This window comes from Odocoileus virginianus, chromosome 21 (assembly GCF_023699985.2).
Source record: "Odocoileus virginianus isolate 20LAN1187 ecotype Illinois chromosome 21, Ovbor_1.2, whole genome shotgun sequence".
NCBI classification, from domain to species: Eukaryota; Metazoa; Chordata; class Mammalia; order Artiodactyla; family Cervidae; genus Odocoileus; species Odocoileus virginianus.
This window is the reverse complement of record NC_069694.1, coordinates 55,065,595-55,088,707: the sequence shown is the minus strand read 5'-3', so window position 1 is coordinate 55,088,707 and position 23,113 is coordinate 55,065,595. Positions and strand designations below refer to the sequence as shown.

The 23,113-nt window shown below is 38.6% G+C and overlaps 1 protein-coding gene across 1 annotated transcript in view; it reads right to left on the bottom strand.

The window, feature by feature from the left end:
* LOC110128809 (bifunctional heparan sulfate N-deacetylase/N-sulfotransferase 3) overlaps positions 1-23,113 on the bottom strand; it is a 175,726-nt gene that overhangs the window by 141,957 nt on the left and 10,656 nt on the right. Inside the window, exon 2 of the mRNA XM_070452380.1 lies at positions 20,559-21,703. Within this exon, the coding sequence (XP_070308481.1) occupies positions 20,559-21,581 (1,023 nt within the window). The 5' untranslated portion in view covers positions 21,582-21,703. The remainder of the gene's footprint in view (positions 1-20,558; positions 21,704-23,113) is intronic.

Sequence of the window (23,113 nt, the reverse complement as noted above, 5' to 3'; positions counted from 1 at the left end):
CAGATGACACCACCCTTATGGTGAAAGTGAAGAAGAACTAAAGAGCCTCTTGATGAAAGTGAAAGAGGAGAGTGAAAAAGTTGGCTTAAAGCTCAACATTCAGAAAACTAAGATTGTGGCATCTGGTCCCATCACTTCATGGCAAATAGATGGGGAAACAGTGGAAACAATGGCTGACTTTATTTTTTGGGGGAGCTCCAAAATCACTGCAGATGGTGACTGCAGCCATGAAATTAAAAGATGCTTACACCTTGGAGAAAAGTTATGACCAACCTAGACAGCATAGTAAAAAGCAGAGTAATTACTTTGCCAACAAAGGTCCCATCTAGTCAAGGCTATGGTTTTTTCAGTAGTGTTGTATGGATGTGAGAGTTGGACTATAAAGAAAGCTGAGAGCTGAGGAACTGATGCTTTTGAAGTGTGGTGTTGGAGAAGACTCTTGAGAGTCCCTTGGACTGCAAGGGGATCCAACCAGTCCATCCTAAAGGAAATCAGTCCTGAATATTCATGGGAAGGACTGATGCTGAAGCTGAAACTCCAATACTTTGGCCACCTGTTGTGAAGAACTGACTCATTTGAAAAGATCCTGATGCCGGGAAAGATTGAAGGTGGGAGGAGAAGGGGATGACAGAGGATGAGATGGTTGTATGGCATCACCGACTCAATGGACTTGAGTGTGAGTAAACTCTGGGAGTTGGTGATGGACAGGGAGGCCTGATGTGCTGCAATCCATGGGGTCGCAAAGAGTGGGACACGACTGAGCGACTGAAGTGAACTGAACTGAATTCTTTTAGACTGCATGGACTGTAGCCTGCCAGGCTCCTCTGTCCATGGAATTTTCCAGGCAAGAACACTGGAGTGGGTTGCCATTTCCTTCTCCAGGCAATCTTCCTGACCCAGGCATTGAACCTGTGTTTCTAATATCTCCTGCATTGGCAGGTGGATTCTTTACCATTAGCACCACCTTGGATGGCCCTCTGCTCATCCTACTTCACCATATAATTATTCTATTCCAATCAGTTTATGATGGGCTTCCCATAGTAATGTTTTAAAAAAATCTCGGATAGTTACCTAGCAGAAGCCTTCGCAATGCTTAAATCTAACCCTCTCATCTCAGAGAACAAAACAAACCCAGAGATAATGATTTATAATTTATAAAGTTCTTTCACATTATAGGTTTACCACATCCTCACAAAGGCTCTCTGACAAAGCTGGTGCAGTTATTTTCATTATCCTCCTTACCCGGGTGGGAAGAATGAGGCTCTGAGTAGTTACATATACGAGAGCGAGCTTGTTGTTGCAGGAGCAGTGTGAAGTGCTGAGACTTGGTATCTTTTGAAAGAGGCTGCATGAGCTTTGTCCCTCTGATACTAATGAGAGTCTCGGTTTAATTTGTGAGAATTTTCATGAGGTTTTCTTGGATTACACATATGTGTTATATACCAAGTAGTCACTAGGTCATGTCTGACTCTTGAAATCCTATGGACTGTAGCTTGCCAGGGTCCTCTGTCCATAGGATTTTCCAGGCAAGAATACTAGAGTGGGTTGCCATTCCCTTCTCCAGGGGATCTTCCCAACCCAGGGATTGAACCCAGGTCTCCTGCACTACAGGCAGATTCTTTATTGATTGAGCTACCAGGGAAGCCCTTACTAAGTAGAAAACATAGTATTCTATTTATGGAACGTGAAATATAAGGCAAAATGATAACTAGTTAGAGAGATCTATAAATATAAGGAAAGTAAGTCCTCCCTTTAATTACATGAGTGAATGAAAGTAACTTATGATATGTTAGACTGGGGAGGAAAGGGGGAGATCATCACTGATATCTTTTTCTTTGCAAAGAGATAGCATCCTATAGATCAATAACAAAAGCACCGTAATGGAAAAATAGACAAAAGGCAATTCCCCAAAGAGAAATACAAATGGACAATAAATATGAAAGTGAAAAGTGAAGTGAAAGTCACTCAGTCGTGTCCGACTCTTTGTGACCCATGGACTATACAGTCCATGCAATTCTCTAGGCCAGAATACTGGGCTGGATAGCCTTTCGCTTCTCTAGGGGATCTTCCCCAATCCAGGGATCAAACTCAGGTCTCCCGCATTGCAGGGAGATGTAAACATATGTGACCATGGTAATTTGCTCTCACAATTAAATAAAGATAAAATTTTAAAAATTAATGAAAATTTTTTTTACCTTTTGGATTTTCAAACATTAAAGAATGACTAAATTCAGTCTCTAGTGGGAATTAGGGGAAATGTTTTTTTCTGTCTTTTCTCTTTACAGTTTTCTACATTGCTTAATTGCTTTTATTATAAAGTACATGTATTATCTATGTATTTGAAAACAAAATTTATTTTTGTTTTAGAAAAAATGAACAAACAAGGGTAGCCCACTCTAACTGTAGCTTTTTAGAGACAAATGTTTAAAGCTTTCTAAGATAAAATTCTTTTCCTCATTCAAAAATATTCCCCTTTTGAATGATTTTTAAAATCATCTGGTGGGGTACCTCTAGCCCACCCATAATTTTCAGCCCAAACCTTTGTGATTCCTTTGATTTTGTCTATTAAGCACATTCACTTAGACTTGAAACAAAGGAATACATCTGTCTCCCCACCTGCTTCCTTTCTTTGTCCTTTGTCCCTCCCCTTTCTTCCCTCCCCACCCAAGGCCACTTCTCATCCTAGTTCTTATAAACCTCTTGCTCATGGCCCTCTTTGCCTCCATAATCCTTCTTCCTGAAAGATCACAGAAACAACGTACCTCTCATTAATTTACTATGTTAAAATTATCCATTGTCATCTTACTAGGCCATTCTAAGCTATCAATTTGCTGGAATCACCTCCTCAAATCTTCTGCTTCCTGTGCCTTCATTTAAAATCTACTCTATCTATATCCACGAGAAGCTTCACATATATACACATTGGCTAAAGTGCTGTTGAACAGTCTTGCTGTATGGCTCAAAATAAGAACTCTTTAAGCGTTGGGTTGAGATCAGTTGCCAAGCTATTAATTCTGTTATGACCTGCTTCCATTATATAAGTGCTTAAATATGTTCAATTAACTATTTTTATGTAAAATTTAACATTTTATACTGGGAAAAGTAATAGGACCCATGTCTTTGTATCCTGCAGTAATACTGAATGCACTTTATTTAAACCAGTATTTCTCCAAACTTGCACATTTTCCATCTACATTAGAATCATCTAAGTGAACATATGAAACATAGATTCCTTTGCTCTCCCTAGATCTACCAAGGAAAAATATGTGAGTGTTGGACTGTGAAATCTGCAGTTTAAACAAGCATTTTAAATGATTATTTTGCCACTTCTGATTTGGAAACTCATGAAAATAGTTTCATTTTGATAAGTGACGAAATACATCCAGACATCTCTGAGTGAAAGATTGTCAAGATGAAATTAGGGGAAAATTCTTGGGTTGTTCCTTAAAAAAACTATACAGCACCCTGCTTTTTGTTAATTTACAAGTTACAAGTTGATTCATCACTGGTGACTTTTTAAAAGTATCTCTGCTTTAGGCTCATCAACAATAAAATACAGCTGTAAACTGCTGATACATCATACACAGGGGCTTAAAGGGGGAAGTTAAGTTCTGTAACGATTATGCTCCTTAAAGGCATTCGATTATAACAGAGAGCTAGCGTAAGAACGTGATGGCTTAAAAGAAAGATGTCCAGTGAGTTACCATCCTAGGCTGCCCTTCTCTTGAAGATGTTACACTGATGTATTAATTGCCAAGTACAGAGCGTCTGCTAAAGCTCTGCATTATCCTGAAGGGTTGATGAACAGCCTTCTGTCACTGGCATCCATTAGAGACTGATCGCATTCAGGGAAACAGAATTTTTGAATGTAACATACTGGGTCTTCACTGAGAATGGCGATTGAGTATTCATTAGTTCTTGTGAGGTTGCAAGCGACAGCAATTTTGGAGGTCTAATTCTAGCAATAAAGTTTTAACAAGAATGAAAAATACAGCTTTCCTCTTCAACTATTCATTTGCCCCTCAGTCAGACCAATGGCAATGCTTGTGTATCAGTTAAGAAGTGTCAAAGACTGGGAAAGTGTTTTTTCTTCTCTCTTTATTCTCTTCAAATGCTTCTTACATTTCTAAAGCAGATTAGCAAATTATGCAAAAATATTTTGAATAGCAAATACACTATAGTTAAAATGAGCCTTCATTACAATGCCTTCTTTCTCTTGAAAATATTGTCAGGTAATTTTTTGTTAAAAATTTTGTTAAACACAAAACCTCTTAAAGGTATTATTCAGTAGTAGATCAGAAATCCAAGTGTGGCAGGATACAAGATGTTCTGATGACAGCAACTCTAATCTTTAAATGGTTTCTTTTCAAAACCACTCAATTCAATTACTCAAAAGTATCAAGTAAGTTGTCTTTCTATGTGGACTCAAATACCTTGTTTTTTAGGATTTTTGAACAAGGAAAGGCTGTTATTTGTTGTTCTGATGTATATAGATTATTTAATCCAAGACAAAGAACAGAACAGTGAAGAGCTTCCCCCCCCAACATAGATTATTGTTCAATGCCCTAACCAGCTGGCTCAATTTCTACATGCAGTTTTTTTCTTTTTCTGGAGAGCTGATTCTACTCAGTATATATAGTTCAGAGAGAAAAATAGAGACAGTGAGTTACGTAAAAATAAATATGTAAATCTAAAGGGGGAGAAAATGAGGCACTGCTGTAAAAATCTAAACACCAGGGAATCAAGGCCGGGGAGAGGAGGGAAGGGATAAGCAGATGGAATAGAACTCCGCTGTTGTTTTTGGATTGGGGTAATTAGAGGATGGATTCTAAAGACAGTAAAGTGATAAAATAAGGACTGAGGTGGGTGCAAGAACATAAGATGTGTCAAAGAAGATAAAATGTAAAGAGAAAAAGCATGTAATAAAACTGATGATCAGTGCTTAAGTAACTTTATGGCAATTGGTCCTAATAAACTGGTTTTTTTATTAAATTGTCTTTTAGTTGATCTCATAATACCTGTGCTTTTAGAAAAAAATGGCTTTAGAAACTACTGAAGTAGTAAACTGGTGATAATCATACATCTACTTCTACTGAGAAATCTTTGGAGGCTAAGTTTCTTAAACTGCCGAAGTGAATAAAGGGTTACTTGCTTGCTGGTGTTAACTTCTAGAGTGTAAGGATAGGAAAAGTTTATGAGCAGAATAATTTAATTTTCTCTAATTAATTACTATTGACTCAGAAGGTTAAATTAATTATTTGACCATAGGTATGGCATCACTTCATGGGAAATAGATGGGGGAACAGTGGAAACAGTGTCAGACTTTATTTTTCTGGGCTCCAAAATCACTGCAGATGGTGATTGCAGCCATGAAATTAAAAGATGCTTACTCCTTGGAAGGAAAGTTATCACCAACCTAGATAGCATATTAAAAAACAGAGACATTACTTTGCCAACAAAGGTCCGTCTAGTCAAGGCTATGGTTTTTCCAGTGGTCATGTATGGATGTGAGAGCTGGACTATAAAGAAAGCTGAGGGCTGAAGAATTGATGCTTTTGAACTGTGGTGTTGGAGAAGGCTCTTGAGAGTCCCTTGGACAGCAAGGAGATCCAACCATTCCATCCTAAAGGAGGTCAGTCCTGGGTGTTCATTGGAAGGACTGATGCTGAAGCTGAAACTCCAATACTTTGGCCACCTCATGGGAAGCGTTGACTCATTGGAAAAGACCTTGATGCTGGGAGGGATTGGGGGCAGGAGGAGAAGGGGATGACAGAGGATGAGATGGTTGGATGGCATCACCAACTCAATGGACATGAGTTTGAGTAAACTCCGGGAGTTGGTGATGGACAGGGAGGCCTTGCGTGCTGCAATTCATGGGGTCTCAAAGAATTAGACACAACTGAGCGACTGAACTAAACTGAACTGAACTAATGGCATCAAAGTTTCATTTACCAATAAGAAGAGTAATAAAGTCTTTCTGGGGACTGAGCAGCTGAATTGCGGACATGATTACAGGAAGAGCATAATTTGTGGCAGAATAATGCCTCCTTCTTCCCCTTCTCTCCCCAAGATAAACACGTCCTAAGCTCTGAGACATGAGAGCTTCCCAGGGGGCACAAGTGGTGAAGAACCCGCCTGCCACTGCAGGAGACATAAGAGGTGAAGGTTCAATCCCTGGGTTGGGAAGGTCACCTGGGGGAGGGCATGGCAGCCCACTCCAGTATTCTTGCCTGGAGAATCCCATGGACAGAGAAGCCTGGTGGACATGGGGTCACAAAGAGTCAGACACAACTGAGGCAACTTAACATGCACACGCACAAGCCCTGAACCCTGTGAATATGGTAACTTACATAAAAGTAAAGTGTAAAGTGAAGTCGCTTAGTCGTGTCCGACTCTTTGCAACCCCATGGACAGTAGCCTACCAGGCTCCTTCGTCCATGGGATTTTCCAGGCAAGAAGAGTACTGGAGTGGGTTGCCATTTCCTTCTCCAGGAGATCTTCCCGACCCAGGGATTGAACCTGGGTCTCCCGCATTGCGGGCAGATGCTTTACCATCTGAGCCACCAGGGAAGTCCTAACTTACATGGCAAGAAGGATTTAGCAGATGTGATTAAGTGAAGGACCTTGAGATAGGGATTGTGTAGGTATATCGGTCTGATCACACGAGTTGTTAAAAAGTGGAAAACCTTCCCAGTTTTAATCAGAGGGAGACGTGGCTATGACAGAAAGGCACAGAGATCTACTGTTGCTAGCTTTGGAGATGAAGGAAGGGAACACAAGAAAAGGAATGTGGAGAGACTCTGGAAGATAGATGACGTGAGGTAGAAAGAGTGCTGACTATACCTGGACCCTAACACAGTGGAGCCTGTGTGGAGCCCCTGGCCCCTGGAATTGTTAAACGGCAATCTGGGTCATTTTAAGCCACTAAGTTGTTATTCATTACAGCCACAAAAGGAAACAAACACGCAGCTTTTTTAACAATTGGTATAATTAATAGCAATTATTATTTATAATCATTCAGATTATTAATATGAAAATGAAAAAGCACCTAATCTTTTAAGGTAAAATTCCAATATGTAAACTTTAATACTTTAAAAATTTTAGTCCACTTAGAAGCTTAATGAAACTACTTGGCATATTTCCTTGGTCTGTTTATAAACAGCCCATAAATGTCAAGTAGATCTCATAATTTATTTTATTTTCATATTGTGATTTTAAGACTTATTTAATATGAGTCCTAATAATAGTTCTATTGTACATACTGCTGCTGCTGCTAAGTCGCTTCAGTCATGTCTGACTCTGTATGACCCCACAGATGGCAGCCCACCAGGCTCCTCTGTCCCTGGGATTCTCCATGCAAGAACACTGGAGTGGGTTGCCATTTCCTTCTCCAATGCATGCATGCATGCTAAGTGCTTCAGTCGTGTCCGACTCTGTGTGACCCCATAGATGGCAGCCCACCAGGCTCCTCTGTCGAAGGGATTCTCTAGGCAAGAATACTGGAGTGGGTTGCTATTTCCTTCCCCACCATTATGCATAGACAGCCCATAAAAGTTAAGAATACAAAAAGTGCTTTAGCTATTAATTCACTCTTCGCAAAGACCAACAGATAACATACCAGCTTTTACTTCATTTGAAAAAATTTGTGTGCTTAAAAAGATATTAGGAATGCCTGTATAAAGCACATTAAAACATCATAGGAACTATAAAATCTGAGTGTATACAGAGAGAAAAAGTTAAATTATCAAGCAATTTCCGTTCTTTAATTGAGCTAGCACCAAAAGTATCTGTCATTATGTCAACCCTATTTTATCAAAACTGATAAAATGGTAACAGTAACCAGAACTTTAGGCAAAGTCCCTAGAAAGAAGAACTTTGGTGCATAGGCAGGTGAACTTAACTCAAATCTTCAAGTAAAATCTGCCCTGGCCAAATCATTGCAGTTACTTGAGTCCAAGGCATTTCAAGAAGTAACTGATTGTTCCAAACCTAAAATTAAATCCAGGGCAGAGCTTCGGATATGACCTATCAAGCTGTAATAGACTCTATCTTGGATCTAATTTGCTACAGACTTTGGTAGGAAGGATTTGATATGGACACCCCATTGCTGTCTTAGGAGGAAACTGGGGACCACTGTGTGGTGGGAAAGCTGAGCTTGTGGAGCAGGTGAAGCCGCATTTTGTATCCCGGGACTGCCTCTTGCTGGTTGAAAGATCTTAGGCAAGTTAATCTTAGTTTGTCTGTGAACCTCAGTTTATTCATATGAATTGATGTACTTATAGTCATTGTTTTATAGGATTATTTTAATGAGAATTAAATGATAATAAATATAAAACACAAAACAATGTATGTACTCTGTGCCACCTATTTGGGGAGTAGTTAAATACCCCTATACCATTGCTGTCCTTTTTTGAGCCCATCTTTGCATGACATGTTTCCTTGGTGTCTCTAATTTTCTTGAAGAGATCTCTGGTCTTTCCCAGTCTATTTCTTTGCACTGATCACAGAGGAAGGCTTTCTTATCTCTCCTTGCTATCCTTTGGAACTTTGCATTCAGATGGGTATATCTTTCCTTCTTTTCTTTTCTTTTCTTTCTTCTCTTCTCTCCTTTTGCTTCTCTTCTTTTCACAGCTATTTGTAAGGCCTTCTCAGACAACCATTTTGCCTTTTTGCATTTCTTTTTCTTGGAGGTGGTCTTGATCCCTGTTTCCTGTACAATGTCACGAACCTCCATCCATAGTTCATCAGGCACTCTGTCTATCAGATCTAGCCCCTTAAATCTATTTCTCACTTCCACTGTATAGTCGTTAGGGATTTGATTTAGATCATACTTGAATGGTCTAGTGGTTTTCCCTACTTTCTCCAATTTAAGTCTGAATTTGGCAATAAGGAGTTCATGATTTGAGCCACAGTCAGCTTCCGGTCTTGTTTTTGTTGACTCTATAGAGCTTCTCCATCTTTGGCTGCAAAGAACATAACCAGTCTGATTTCGGTATTGACCATCTGGTGATGTCCATGTGTAGAGTCTTCTCTTGTGTTGTTGGAAGAGGGTGTCTGCTATGAGCAGTGCATTCTCTTAGCAGAACTCTATTAGCCTTTGTCCTGCTTCATTCTGTACTCCAAGGCCAAATTTGCCTGTTACACCAGGTGTTCCTTGACTTCCTACTTTTCCTCAATACACCAGCAAATTTGGAAAACTCATCAGTGGCTATAGGACTGGAAAAGGTCAGTTTTCATTCCAATCCCTAAGAAAGGCAATGCCAAAGAATGCTCAAACTATTGCACAATTGCACTCATCTCACACTCTAGCAAAGTAACACTCAAAATTCTCCAAGCCAGGCTTCAACAGTACATGAACTGTGAATGTCTAGATGTGCAAGCTGGATTTAGAAAAGGCAGAGGAACAAGAGATCAATTTGCCAACACCTGCTGGAACACTGAAAAAGCAAGAGAGTTCCAGAAAAACATCTATTTCTGTTTTATTGACTATGCCAAAGCCTTTGACTGTGTGGATCACAATAAACTATGGAAAATTCTTAAAGAGATGGGAATACCAGACCACCTGACCTGCCTCTTGAGAAACCTGTATGCAGGTCAGGAAGCAACAGTTAGAACTAGACATGCAACAACAGACTGGTTCCAAATAGGAAAAGGAGTACGTCAAGGTTGTATATTGTCACTGTGCTTATTTTAACTTATATGCAGAGTACATCATGAGAAATGCTGGACTGGATGAAGCACAAGCTGGAATCAAGATTTCCGGGAGAAATATCAATAACGTCAGATATGCAGATGACACCACCCTTATTGCAGAAAGTGAAGAAGAACTAAAGAGCCTCTTGATGAAAGTGAAAGAGGAGGATGAAAAAGTTGGCTTAAATCTCAACATTCAGAAAACTAAGATCATGGCATCCAGTCCCATCTACTCATGGCAAACAGATGGAGAAACAGGGGAAACAGTGGCAGACTTTATTTTTTGGGGCTCCAAAATCACTGCAGATGGGACTGCAGCCATGAAATTAAAAGACACTTACTCTTTGGGAGAAAAGTTATGACCAATCTTGACAGTATTGATGTTACTTTGCCAACAAAAGTCTGTCTAGTCAAGGCTATGGTTTTCCAGTGGTCATGTATGGATGTGACAGTTGTACTATAGAGAAAGCTGAGCACCAAAGAATTGATGCTTTTAAACTGTGGTGCTGGCGAAGATTCTTGAGAGTCCCTTGGACTGCAAGGAGATCCAACCAGTCCATCCTGGGGGGAAATCAGTCCTGAATATTCATTGGAAGGACTCATGCTGAAGCTGAAACTCCAATACTTTGGCCACCTGATGCAAAAAGCTGAGTCATTTGAAAAGACCCTGATGCTGGGAAAGATTGAAGGTTGGGAGGAGAAGGGGACCACAGATGATGAGATGGTTGGATGGCATCACTGACTCAACGGACATGAGTCTGAGTAAGCTCTGGGAGTTGGGGTTGCAAAGAGTTGGACATGACTGAGCGACTGAACTTAACTAAGTACCCCAAAACATATCATTATAAAATAGTTGTACCTTTTATGGACCTATAAGCCATCAGCACAGAAATACAAAAAAAGATCCATTTATGTTTTGATTTATTCCTAAGAATTATGCAGTATTTGCAAAATCAGTCCAAAGAAGGAAGAACCCAGTAAAATTTTTTCCTTTCTTCTTCACTTCCTTTGTAAGTAATTGTGTTTCACTATTCATCAATGTACCCCTTGAAATCCTTATCACAGCACTTTGACGGAGAAGATGTTGATTTTCTGAAGTGGGCCTGAATATCTCTGGCACCTAAATCTGTACTCAGAGTTTTCCTCTTGTCATCTCCTGCTCGGCCCCAAGCTTGTCATTGCCTGGTTGAGCTTTCGTATCACCTACGACTGTCTTGCTCTTTATCCTGCTTGGGGAGGAGTCACCATATCAGACCTTTGAAAATGTAAGCAGTCACCAGATATTCTGTTTATGTATTCCTGTGGTGTTCAGAAATAGCATTTTGTCTCCTTTAAATAATTTAGAACTCATTTTAGAATGTCATTGTATAACAGATGTCTCCTTGATATTAATAATAATAGAGATACATCTCACAGTGTAACAAATTTAATAGATGTAAGTTGAAGTAGATTATGGATACAAAAGTTTTTCCCTTTGCTAAACTATTTTCTTATTTTCCCATGTTACTGCCAAAAATTATTTTCAGAAAATTATTTGTTTCATATAATTGTCTTCGTAGTTGCTAGCACACTATGGCTATTTGATCTTGACAATAATATTGAGAATGATTCTTTTCCTGTATATTATAAATCACATTATATCAAATTTAGAAATAAGTGTTCTACCAAACTAAAAGAAAGTGAGAGAAACATTTCATAAACATTCACAACAGTTCCAAATTGCCTACCTTTTTTGACAATTATAAAACAATTAGGGCCCAGGGGGATTCTGATACATCTTGCCACCACAAACATTCAGGTGACTTCTAGGAAGCCCTATGTTTCCAAATATGTGCAGTGATTGTTATACATGAAGAAACCATCAATGAGGCTCCGAAAATTCAAGAAAACTATCTTTCAAAGACAAGAGTGAATAAAGACATTTACATACCATAAAATCGGAGAGAGTTTACCATGAATACACTCACTAAAGGTACACCTAAGGGTAAGCTCCAGGAAGAATGAGATTCAGTCATTCAACAGGTATATAAGGAGCCAGGCACAATTCTAGATGCTGAACAGACAGAAGAGAAAATCTTGTCCCCACGGCATTTACACTTTAGTAGCCAAAGTCACAAACCAACAAAAATAAGTAATCACATAGAGTCTGTTTAGTTGTGTGCTGTAAACCTTTAAGACCATCTCTTTGAAAAGAAAAAAGCCTGAATTTGTATCATTTACCATTTTTTTGTGGTAATACTACCCTCATGTGGGAAGAGATGTATACAGTTGACCTGGTGGGCATGTGTGTGCCAGTTTTAGCACATTACAGATGATCATAAGTTTCAGGGGAAAAAAATTAGCAGGAAAAGATGAGAAGGCTTGGGGGTTGCAATTTTAAAGGGAATGGTCAGAGAAGATGTCACTGAGAAGGTGACATTTGAACAGAGACCTGGAAGAAGTGAGGAAGAAGCAATTTAGCTCACACCCAAGTGAGCCATGAACCAATCTGGGGGAAAAGCATTCAAGTCAGAAAGACAGCAAGTGTAAAACCCTAAAGCGGGAGGGACCGTGGGGGGGATAAGAGTGAAGAGGAGCGGAGAAGGACATGTGATCAGGGAGCTACAGAGAGGGTAGAGGAGACTAAGAACTTCGGCAATTATCATGTGTGACGCTGGAAGTCACTGGAGGGTTCTAGGCAGAGGGACGTGATCTGAACTATATGTTAATGACATCACTCTGGCTTACCTGTGGAAAAGGAGTAGGCTAATCCAATTAAATCATGATGATAGTAAAAGCAAAATGTCTAATATCTGGGATTAAACAGACACAATGCAGTTAACTTTATTTTTTTGGGCTCCAAAATCACTGCAGGTGGTGACTGCAGCCATGAAATTAAAAGATGCTTGCTCCTTGGAAGAAAAGCTAAGACCAACCTAGACAGCATATTAAAAAGCAGAGGCATTACTTTGCCAACAAACGTCCATCTAGTCAAAGCTATGGTTTTTCCAGTAGTCATGTGTGGATGTGAGAGTTGGACTATAAAGAAAGCTCAGTGCCAAAGAATTGATGCTTTTGAACTGTGGTATTGGAGAAGACTCTTGTGAGTCCCTTGGACTGCAAGGGGATCCAGCCAGTCCATCCTAAAGGAAATCAGTCCTGAATATTCATTGGAAGGACTGATGTTGAAGCTGAAATTCCAATACTTTGGCCACCTTATGGGAAGAGCTGACTCATTTGAAAAGACCCTGATGTTGGGAAAGATTGAAGGTAGGAGGAGAAGGGGACGACAGAGGATGAGATGGTTGAATGGCATCACCAACTCAATGGACATGGGTTTGGGTGCACTCCGGGGGTTGGTGATGAACAGGGAGGCCTGGCATGCAGTCCATGGGGTCGCAAAGAATCGGTCAGACATGACTGAGTGACTGAACTGAATGCAGTTAACATCCATAACAAGAATGGCTCATCAGAGTGGTCAGGGAGGGAAGGATTGAGAGTCTGAGATTTGCAGATGCAAACTATTTTATATTAGATGGATAAACAACAAGGTCCTACTATATAGCACAGGGAACTATAGTTAATATCTTATAATAAATCATAATGGAAAAGAACATACACATATAGATACATCTATCTATCTGTATATATCTGAATCACTTTCCTATACATCAAAAATTAACACAACATTGTAAATCAGATTCTCAAGTGGTGGTAGTAGTAAAGAACCTGCCTGCCAATGCAGGAGATGTAAGAGACATGGGCTGGATCTCTGGGTCAGGAAGATCCTCTGGGGGAGGGTATAGTAACCTAGTATTCTTGCCTGCAGAATGCCATGGACAGAGGAGCCTGGCAGGCTACAGTCCATAGGGTCACAAAGAGTCAGATATGATTGGAGCAACTTAAGACACATGCACACATACTTCAGTAAAATATATTTAGAAAAAAGAATGACTCATCAGCCAAAGGAAAGCAGACATGATTGGAGACAAAGTAGCCAGCACTTGTTGATCGAGGTGTGAGAATATTAATATTAGCACTTGCTTAGCACATATGTTTAAATTTCTGGAGAAGCCACTAGTGGAAATTACATATACATATCAAACCAAGAATAGGTAGAAAATAGAAGGAAACTGACAGTAAAAGCAAAAAAGGACAGAAAGAGAAGAAGACACAGAACAAGTGGGACAAATATAAGCACAAAATAAGACAGCCGAAATTACTTTTATATACATTGGTAATCATATTTAAGTGTATGTAGACTGATCATATCAATTAAAAGACAAATGTTGACATAGTAGATAAATAGGAAAATTCCACAGAGAGTTGTTTTCAAACCTGATTCATAATGTAAAGAGAGAAGATACAGCAAATATAAAAATGAGATAAAGTAAAATTTTAAAATAGTAATCTCCCCATAAAAAGCTGATTGTAGCTCTACTATTATTAAGGTAGCCATAGAATAATAAAATATTAAAATAATATATAAATATGTATAAACCACACACTTAAGTAACAGCTTCAAAATAGGTAAGGTAACGACTGACAGAAAAACAAGGATATATTTACAATCCACTATCAGAGTTGGAGAATTAAACACACCACCTTTGGTAACATCAGTTAGTCCACTCTATTCCTTCCCCTTCATCCAGAAAAAAAAAAGAGAGATCAAAACAGGAAGACTATAGAAGCTCTGAACAACACAGGTAACAAAGATGAGCTAATAGATATACCCTGACTGTACAGTATATGTTCTTAGAAGCAATACTGTATCCAGTCATAAAGTGCCTCTAGCAGATGGAAAATGTTGGTATGAAACACATGCTTCCAGAGCATAATGCAATTAAAGTGGATATTAGCAAATACAAGATAAGAAACATCAGAGATAATGGAAAGGAATTAAAGAAATATGGGTTTATAGGGGGAAAAAAGGTCGGTGCTATGTACAGGTCTTGACATCCATCCAGAGCACTGTTAGTAGTGAACTATCTGGTGAAATTTGTTGCCCTTCTATTTCTGCTTATGACAGAACAATTGATTGCAGTTGCCTTTTCCCTGCAAACATCTGGTGTGTTGGGTTTTTTTTCAGTGACTTTATGAAGCCTCTGGTTTGACCTCAGCTGGGGCAGGGAAGGTTCTTATCAGAGGGTGAAGTCAGGCAGCATGAAGCTTCCAGTTTCAGCATCTGGGGTGTCAGCCCACCTGCACAACTGAGAAGCCAGCCAGGTCTGTCCTCTGAGCCTGATACCACTGACTTCTCAGAGCTTTTTTTTTTCTCAGAGCTTTGTGGTTTCCTACTTCTGTTTCCAGCACTTTCTTTTCCCTAAGCGTTTGGGACCTTCAGTTAGCAAGAAAAATGATGATAAAATCACTCACAGCATTTTATTAAAGACTGAAGAACTGTCCTCTCAAGAGGCCACTTACAAAATGTAAGGGGCAATCGACAAACAGCCAAACTAAGGAAGAGTGCAGAGTGAGGAAAGAGAAGGAAGGGTTAGGTAGTGAGGACGGGGGAGGTAGCTGAGCCGCTCTAACTGTGCTCAGGCGCCTGGAGATACGGCTGGGCTGGGTCTTCATTCTCTCTCGGATGTTAGAAAAGTTTGTCAAATTGGAAAGAGTGTGTGTGCCTATTACAGAAAGAGGAGGGAGAAACGTAGCCACGAGAGTGATACGCAGCTCTTTTATCTGCTGAGAGCACAGATGCACAGAGCTCAGTAAAACCCTTAAGACCACTGTCATCAGAGCCTCCCCCAATTCCACTTCCCATCTATCTTAGGGCTAAAACGCTACACGGCGTGGTCTAAGTCTAAAGGTACAACGAACCTTAGGTCAAGAGTGAATTCATTCTTCTAGGAGAGAATTTAAATTGTTAGTATTCACTCCATCATGCTGGGCTTTCATGTAGAACTTCAAAATGCTTTAATGGGAGAAGCATCTATTTATATATCACTTTCCTTCTCCAAAAAGCCTTTTTTCCCCCAGCACTAGTCTCAGGAAGTTTGAGGAAGATCTTAGAACACCAGGAACTTGAATTTTCTAACATCACAAAACTAGCCCAAGGTAAATTTGAGACATGTCTTGTCCATATAGATCAATTACGCACACACACATGCACACGCATACACACATACACATCCTGACTTCAATTTTACTGAATGTAATACTGCCTCTATGAAGAGTATTTTAATGTCTAAACTATTTAATATGTTCTTTGGTTCTTTAAGGGCTATGGCTTGTGGCATAGCTCTGTAGCTAATGAAGACAACCCCTTAGATTTGTTATTTATTTTCTTCCTCTTGAAGAGTCATGTGTTTTGTGCTATGTCAGTTTCTTCTTAGCTTTGAGGCTCTTTGAAATGTGCTCATATTATTCAATAGCAAGGCAGGTAACACTGATACTGCATTGCTAATTCTTATCTCCCAGTTAAATGAGGAAACAGTTTTTTTGTTCCATGTGAGCTAAAAAAGCACTTTTGCAGTGATTAGCATTCTTATTAAAATTTATGTGATATGCACCATCTTTCTAATTTTGCAAGAAACATCATAGTATGTCACCTTCAATTTCCTCACATTCCTTTCAGTTTTCCTAATACATAAAATAGGGACCATATAATACTTGTTTTTTAGTGGTAATAATTAAATAAAAGAGCTTGATGAAAATATTTCTGTTAACTATGGACTATTAACCACTGCACCCATGACCTTTTCTTAGACCACCTGCTCTTGGATCTTTCTCCCTAGGAAAATATCCTTCCCTTACCCTAGTTAGTTAGGGAGACCCATCATTCCAGTCTGCCTGGGACTGAGTTGTAGCCTTGAATGCGCTTAGTCTAAGCAAACCAGGATGGTTGGTTACTCGAACTCCAGTCCACACTCCAGCTAATTTCTCTTCTCTCTTTTATATCAAAATTTCTCTACTGAGCACTCCATGCTCTCCTTCTTCATATCTTAAACCTTAAATTTACTCCTGAATTGACTTCAGCTGTGCTTCTATTACCCTGGATTTTTATGAGTCCCCAGCAGTAGCAGTGGCCTGTGTCTTTTGCCAAAGGAAACTTGGCAGTTCTTACCTCAAGTGGACACTGATGATAGACGCTATATGGCTGTTCACATCCTCACTGAAGCCCTTTGCTCCCAAGGCTTGTATAGCATAATAACTTTCAAATCTCTGACTTTTTTTTTGACTCTTATTTATGGGATTATCTTTCTCCACTTGTTTTTTGAGAGATGATTTTCCTCAAGATTCTGTACTCGGTCTTTTTATCTTTTTTTCTTATCACTCTATAAAAATTTTCCTTGGCTGATCTCCCATACTTTCTCGCTTTGAACCATCCCTTACACAGAACGGTAACTTCAAAAACTACACTTGCTACCCAGACTTCTCTAGTGAGCCAACTACTTGTTAAACATCTGTATACCTGTATGTGCCCAGATGCACTTCAATAAAACTGAAATTTTTACCATGACCTCCAGTGACCTTCTTGCTCTCTCCTCTTTCTTTGTCGTTGGAATAATCAACTGTTATTCAACTATGCTAGAAATCTTTTAACTTTAAAAAAATTTTTATTTAGGTATAGTTGATTTACAATATCATGTTTTCCATTGTATAGCAAATAACTCAGTTGTACATATAAATATTCTTTTTCATATTTTTCCCAATATGATTTATCCCAGGATATTGAATTATAGCCCCCTGTGTTATACAGTAGCACCTTGATGTCCACCCATCGTACATATAATAGTTTCCATCTACTGATCTCAAACTCCCAACCACAGATCTGTTCTCTATGTCTGTGAATCTGTTTCTCTTTCATAGATACATTCATTTGTGTTGTATTTTAGATTCCACATATAAGTGATATACAGTATTTGTCTTTCTGACTTCTCTTATGATAATCTCTAGGCCCATCCATGTTGCTCCAAATGGCATTATTTCATTACTTTTAATGAATGAATAATATTCCGTTGTCCTTATACACCACATCTTTATTCACTCATCTGTTGACAGACATTTAAGTTATTTTCATATCTTGGCTATTGTAAACAGTGCTGCAATGAACACAGCGGCACATGTACATGTATCTTTTTGAATTATAGATTTGTCTGGGTATGTGCCCAGGAGAGGGAGTGCTGAACCACATGGAAACTCTATTCAACTATGCTAAAAGTCTTACTGTCATTATTGGTCACGTCCCCTTTCATCTCCATTAACCCAGTTACTAAGTTGTTCAGTTTTACCTTCTATGTAGTTCTTAAATTGGTCGTTCTCTCTCCATTCTATTCTCACTTCCTAGCTTCAAGAAATCTCCTCCTTTTGTCTGAATGCCGTCGCTGCAGCCTCTGAAATCATCCTATCACTCTGGTTTGCCTTCTCAGCCTGTCCTGCTTTGCAGGCCTTAATAGTTCTGGTTTACAGCACACAGCATAGGTGTTTCACAGAACAGCATGTGCATAAAACCACACAGGCACCTTCAGTATGGTGCTCACCAAACTGCAAGCTCTCTATGTATTTATCACTCCCGCCCTATCCCTAACGAGACAGCGGTATCCTGACCAAGGGGAGCCGTGCTTTATTAATCGTTGTATCCCCAGTGCCTGGCCATGGCTGGCATATCATACGGCTATGCCAAGTGCTAAGCAGGAAGGTGCTCAGCAGTTCTTTCAACTGTGTGCTTTCTGAACTTCTCTGACTGTACTCTCTCTACCCTCTCTTCTAATGGGATAAGACCAAGGTGCATGATTCTATTATTCTATTTCACTTTCACTTTTATATTGATAGGCTTCCCTGATAGCTCAGTTGGTAAAGAAACCACCTACAATGCAGGAGACCCTGGTTTGATTCCTGGGTCGGGAGGATTCGCTGGAGAAGGGATAGACTACCCACTCCAGTATTCTTGGGCTTTCCTGGTGGCTTAGCTGGTAAAGAATCTGCATGCAATGCAGGAGACCTGGGTTCAATCCCTGGGTAGGGAGGATTCTCTGGAGAAGGGAAAGGCTACCCACTCCATATTCTGGTCTGGAGAATTCCATGGACTGTATAGTCCATGGGGTCACAAGGAGTCAGACTGAGTGACTTTCACTCTATTTACATATCACCAAAAATATTTCACATGTAGGACATGCTTAATAACTAGTTACAGAATGAATCAGTGAACAAATGAATGAATGGGTGAATGACTATGTTTAGACCAATGTTTTAAGACACAATCACAGATACAACTTAGAATAGTTCAAAATCAAAGAATTAAAAACATAGTTTCTCTAAAGCCTTTAGGTTGGTTATAAAGTATATTCCTATCTAAATGTGAGCAATTCATAAAATATTTTACAATGTTAAATTCTTACTGAATTTATTCAGTGAAATTTTGGTTATTTTATACCACTTAAAAATGGCTTAACCTTAAAAGCACCAAAAGCATTTTGTATTTTGTATAACTTTAGAGAATATAGTAGAGTTTCATAAAAATTTGGAGTTTTATCTAGCTTATTTTTAAATTATACAAGAACATATTTTGGCAGATTTAAAGACATATTTCAGATATAAGGCCTTAAAACATTTTTATCATAATATTTTAGAATGGAAAAATTAGAAATAATTATATATTGTTTATAATTTTCAAGGACATAATAAATGTTTAAACTACCATCTCAGTTTTAATTTAGCTACACTTTCAAAGACTATTTCAAAAGACTAATGAAAACTTAAGCACAACTTTATTTTGTTAATTAATTTATATTGAATTAAAAGGAAGAGTCTAAAATATTACCAAGAATATGAAAGCTTTTTTTTCTTTTCAGTCTTCACACTCTCATGGTAATATTTAATAGTCCTTCTGGTAGCCTTAGCTCATTTAAGTAGTGTGATGAACATTACTATTATTTGCCAGATGCTTAGTGTTTGGAGAAAAGAACGCAGTTTCAAGACTTTTTTCCCATCTGATTCAGTACTCTGTATTTTACCAAAAGGTCAAAACTGTATAGAATAAAAAATTATGTATCAAATTTTTCCTTTCACTTTTATGTGAAATCAATATGTAGTATAACAGAGATAGAATCCAATGGCTTTTTGAATGTGAAACTAAGATGAATGTAGATCATTTTAATTTTAAATTCCATTAATATTAAACAGCCAGTCACATTATGTAATAAAGTACCTTCACAATGAGAATCAACTATCTTCAAATAATCATTTTCTATCTAAGGGCAGCAGTTTACATTAATGAGAAATCTAATCCATATAAATGTAGAATGAATGGTTTCATGTATGAACCATAAGTTCAATGAATTTTGACAATTAATGTAAATCCTTATGTGTATATGTGAATAAGTATGCTTGTGTATTCATAACTCTCCACATTTAGTAGTGCTAATTTTCAGAGTTTCAAAAAAAGTAATAAGAGAAAATGAGTTGTACATTTAACTTCCCAAAACATCTGAACTTGCCACTTATGAGATCTTTAATTCTTGAAATTTGTGGGAGTATTTATTTTCATCAAAACAAATTCACCATGATTTCATATTTAAATGGACTAACATCTCAGATTTATAATCATTTGCAGAGGTGGACAGTTTTTGGAAAGTAATTAAACAAAGTGGTTTCTATCCTGTAGCTTTGAATACACATAGAAATGCAATTCAGGACTCTGCCACACTCACTCCTTTAGTACACTCTTCATTTTTTTCTTGATTCAGAGAAAAATAGATTATCTACTTAGCTGTTCTAGGGCTGGGATATATCCTCATATCTCAAAAATAACTGAGGGTAGACAACTCATCCCAGTTTGCCTAAGAATTTCCCAATAAAATAAAAATCCTCTGTCCCAGGAAATCCCTTAGGCCTAGACAAACCTACTGAGATGAACCACACTTTGAGATAAAGAGCCTTACCTTAACATCATTGGTGTTCATTCTTGTTCCTTCCTTTCCCACAAAAATATCATCAATATCCACGAGAATGTACCTGTCCAAGGACAAAGTGAGCCTCTTCCCTGACAAGAAGGAAACAGCATCTATGAAGATAAGCTTGTGCAACCAAAAGTTCAAATTGTTTCCAAAGAGAACTCTTTGAATTCCATCATGGAGCCCCAGGTCATGTATGACAGTGGCGTGAAAAGCACCTTTAGAGATGGGAGGAGACAGGTTTTCTGGGGTCTTTACTTTGGCGAATATTACTGGTTGGTAGGCTGAGTGATTAATCTGGAAAACAGTCCAGTCAGTTCCAGGTAAAGAACCTTTTTCAAGCTTAGAAGATTTGGTCACATGAAGCAAAGGAGAATGAGGATTAATACAGCAATCTTTTACTGCGAGGTTTCCATATACAGAAAAAGGGAAGCCTTTCAACTGAAAGCTCTGTAGGCTCTTGTCACTAGTTTTGTGGAATCCAATGACACCCACACCATATTCAACACAGTATTTATCTAAAAGACTTCGATTCCAAGCGTCCATATTTATATACTTTAAAATGTTCTCATAAATAATGAGAATATATTTGCCTCTAGATTTTTCCGTAAGGGCTGGAAGATCCCCTTTGCCAGGAGCAATTTCAATGTGATACTGGAATCTACTGGATTCTAGAATCATAATGATGTCTTGACCAAGCGATGAGTACTGGCTCTCCACAAACACCAGGACCGTGGTGTCTGACCTCGAGGTATCAGACAGCTTCGCTGGCTTCACTTCCATCAGCCGGTATGGTAGGTGCTGCAAGTCCCCACAATCCACTTCTAAAGCCACTTCTGACAGTTCACTTTCCTGTTTGTAGCCACTGTACAGGTAGTAAGCAGAAATAATAATGCTCACCATACAAAATGTGGCAAGCAGAATCACTGTCCTTTGAAAGTGTCTGTGCAGCTTCATGATAAAACTCATGTTGCATATACTTCCCTCAGACTGTTCCAACAGAAGCACCATAAAAAAATGAAAGAAGAAAAGAAAAGATGATGTTTCAGATACTTTTCCAGTTTCAGTCAACAGTTTATGTCACCATTGCAGCACATTTGTGTCACTTGATCAGGACGCACAGAAAATATAGTCTGAAAAGTAGAATAAGATACAATAGGATATTAAACATTCAGTCTGCAGCATTAAAATGAGCACGTTTTTATCCTGGTGACGGGCACAAGTGACAACCTGTTAGGCAGATGAATTGGTGTCTGCTAATTAAGAAAACCTATCTTTTCTTCTCCCAAATCTGAATGAGGACAAGGGAGGAATGGAAAGAGGGAAGGGCTCCACTGAACTAGGGGCAGAAGTCGCTACCAATAGTATACAAAAGGCACTGGATTAACAAGCAGCTTCCTTTTATTCCTTGAGCTTTGGATCAAATTGTATAGATTACATAAACCTAATGCCACAGACATGTCACCTGAGCCATACACTGTCACAACATGCAATATAGGTTCAAACTATTTGTGGTTAATTACATATACTGAAAATTCAGAAAAGTTTGGATGTATTTCATTAAATGCTACAATTAAGACACTAGTTTCTACTTTTTAGAAAATCTCAGTAATTATATAAAAAGTACTATAAAATGTTTTCAAAAAACATAATGAAAACAACTGCAACTTCATGAAATACTTTGTTATATTATAATTTCAATTCTTTCTCAAGTCTTAGTAGCCTTTGAAAAATTCAGTAACTTCTGAAAAATAACAAGAAAGAAACATGGGTGCTTTTTAGAGCAGAAGTTTATTAGGTCTTATGGTCCTGGCAAGTTTCAAGGAAATATCATGGAATATAAAAAATATTAAGAAAGATCTTATTATTGCCCATAAGACAGGATGAAAGCTAGCTGTACCATAGCTGACAGCACTAATGGAGAATGCCGCAGTTGACGTTCTTCATAAAATTAGGGTTTATTACACTTCTGTCTAGTATTGATTGTCACTTTGGCCCTAGTACCTTCTCAGTAAAATGATAAAGTTAGAATAAATGATCACCAAGAACATTCTGGCTCTCTATTATACAGATGAAGTATGTCAGAAAGAAAAAAAACCAAATATCGTATATTGTAATGTGTATATATGGAATCTAGAAAGATGGTACTGATGAACATATTTACAGGGCAACAGTGGGTATGCAGACATAGAAAACAGACTTATGGACTCAGGCAGAGGGGAAGAAGGAGAGGGTAGAGTGAGTGGAGAGAGTAGCAAGGAAGCATATACACCACCATGTGTAAAACAGATAATGGGAATCTGCTGTGTGGCTCAGGGAATGCAAACTGGAGCTCTGTGACAACCGAGAGGGCTGGGAAGGGCTGGCGGGTGAGAGGGACGTTAAAGCGGGATGCCCACGGCTGATTCATGTGGACATGTGGCAGAGGCCAACACAATATCGTAAAGTAATTTTACTTCGATTAAAAATAAATAAGTTTGGGAAAAGAAAGAACATTCTGGTTCTAAAATTCTGTGATATTCACCTGTGAAATAATCAATGAG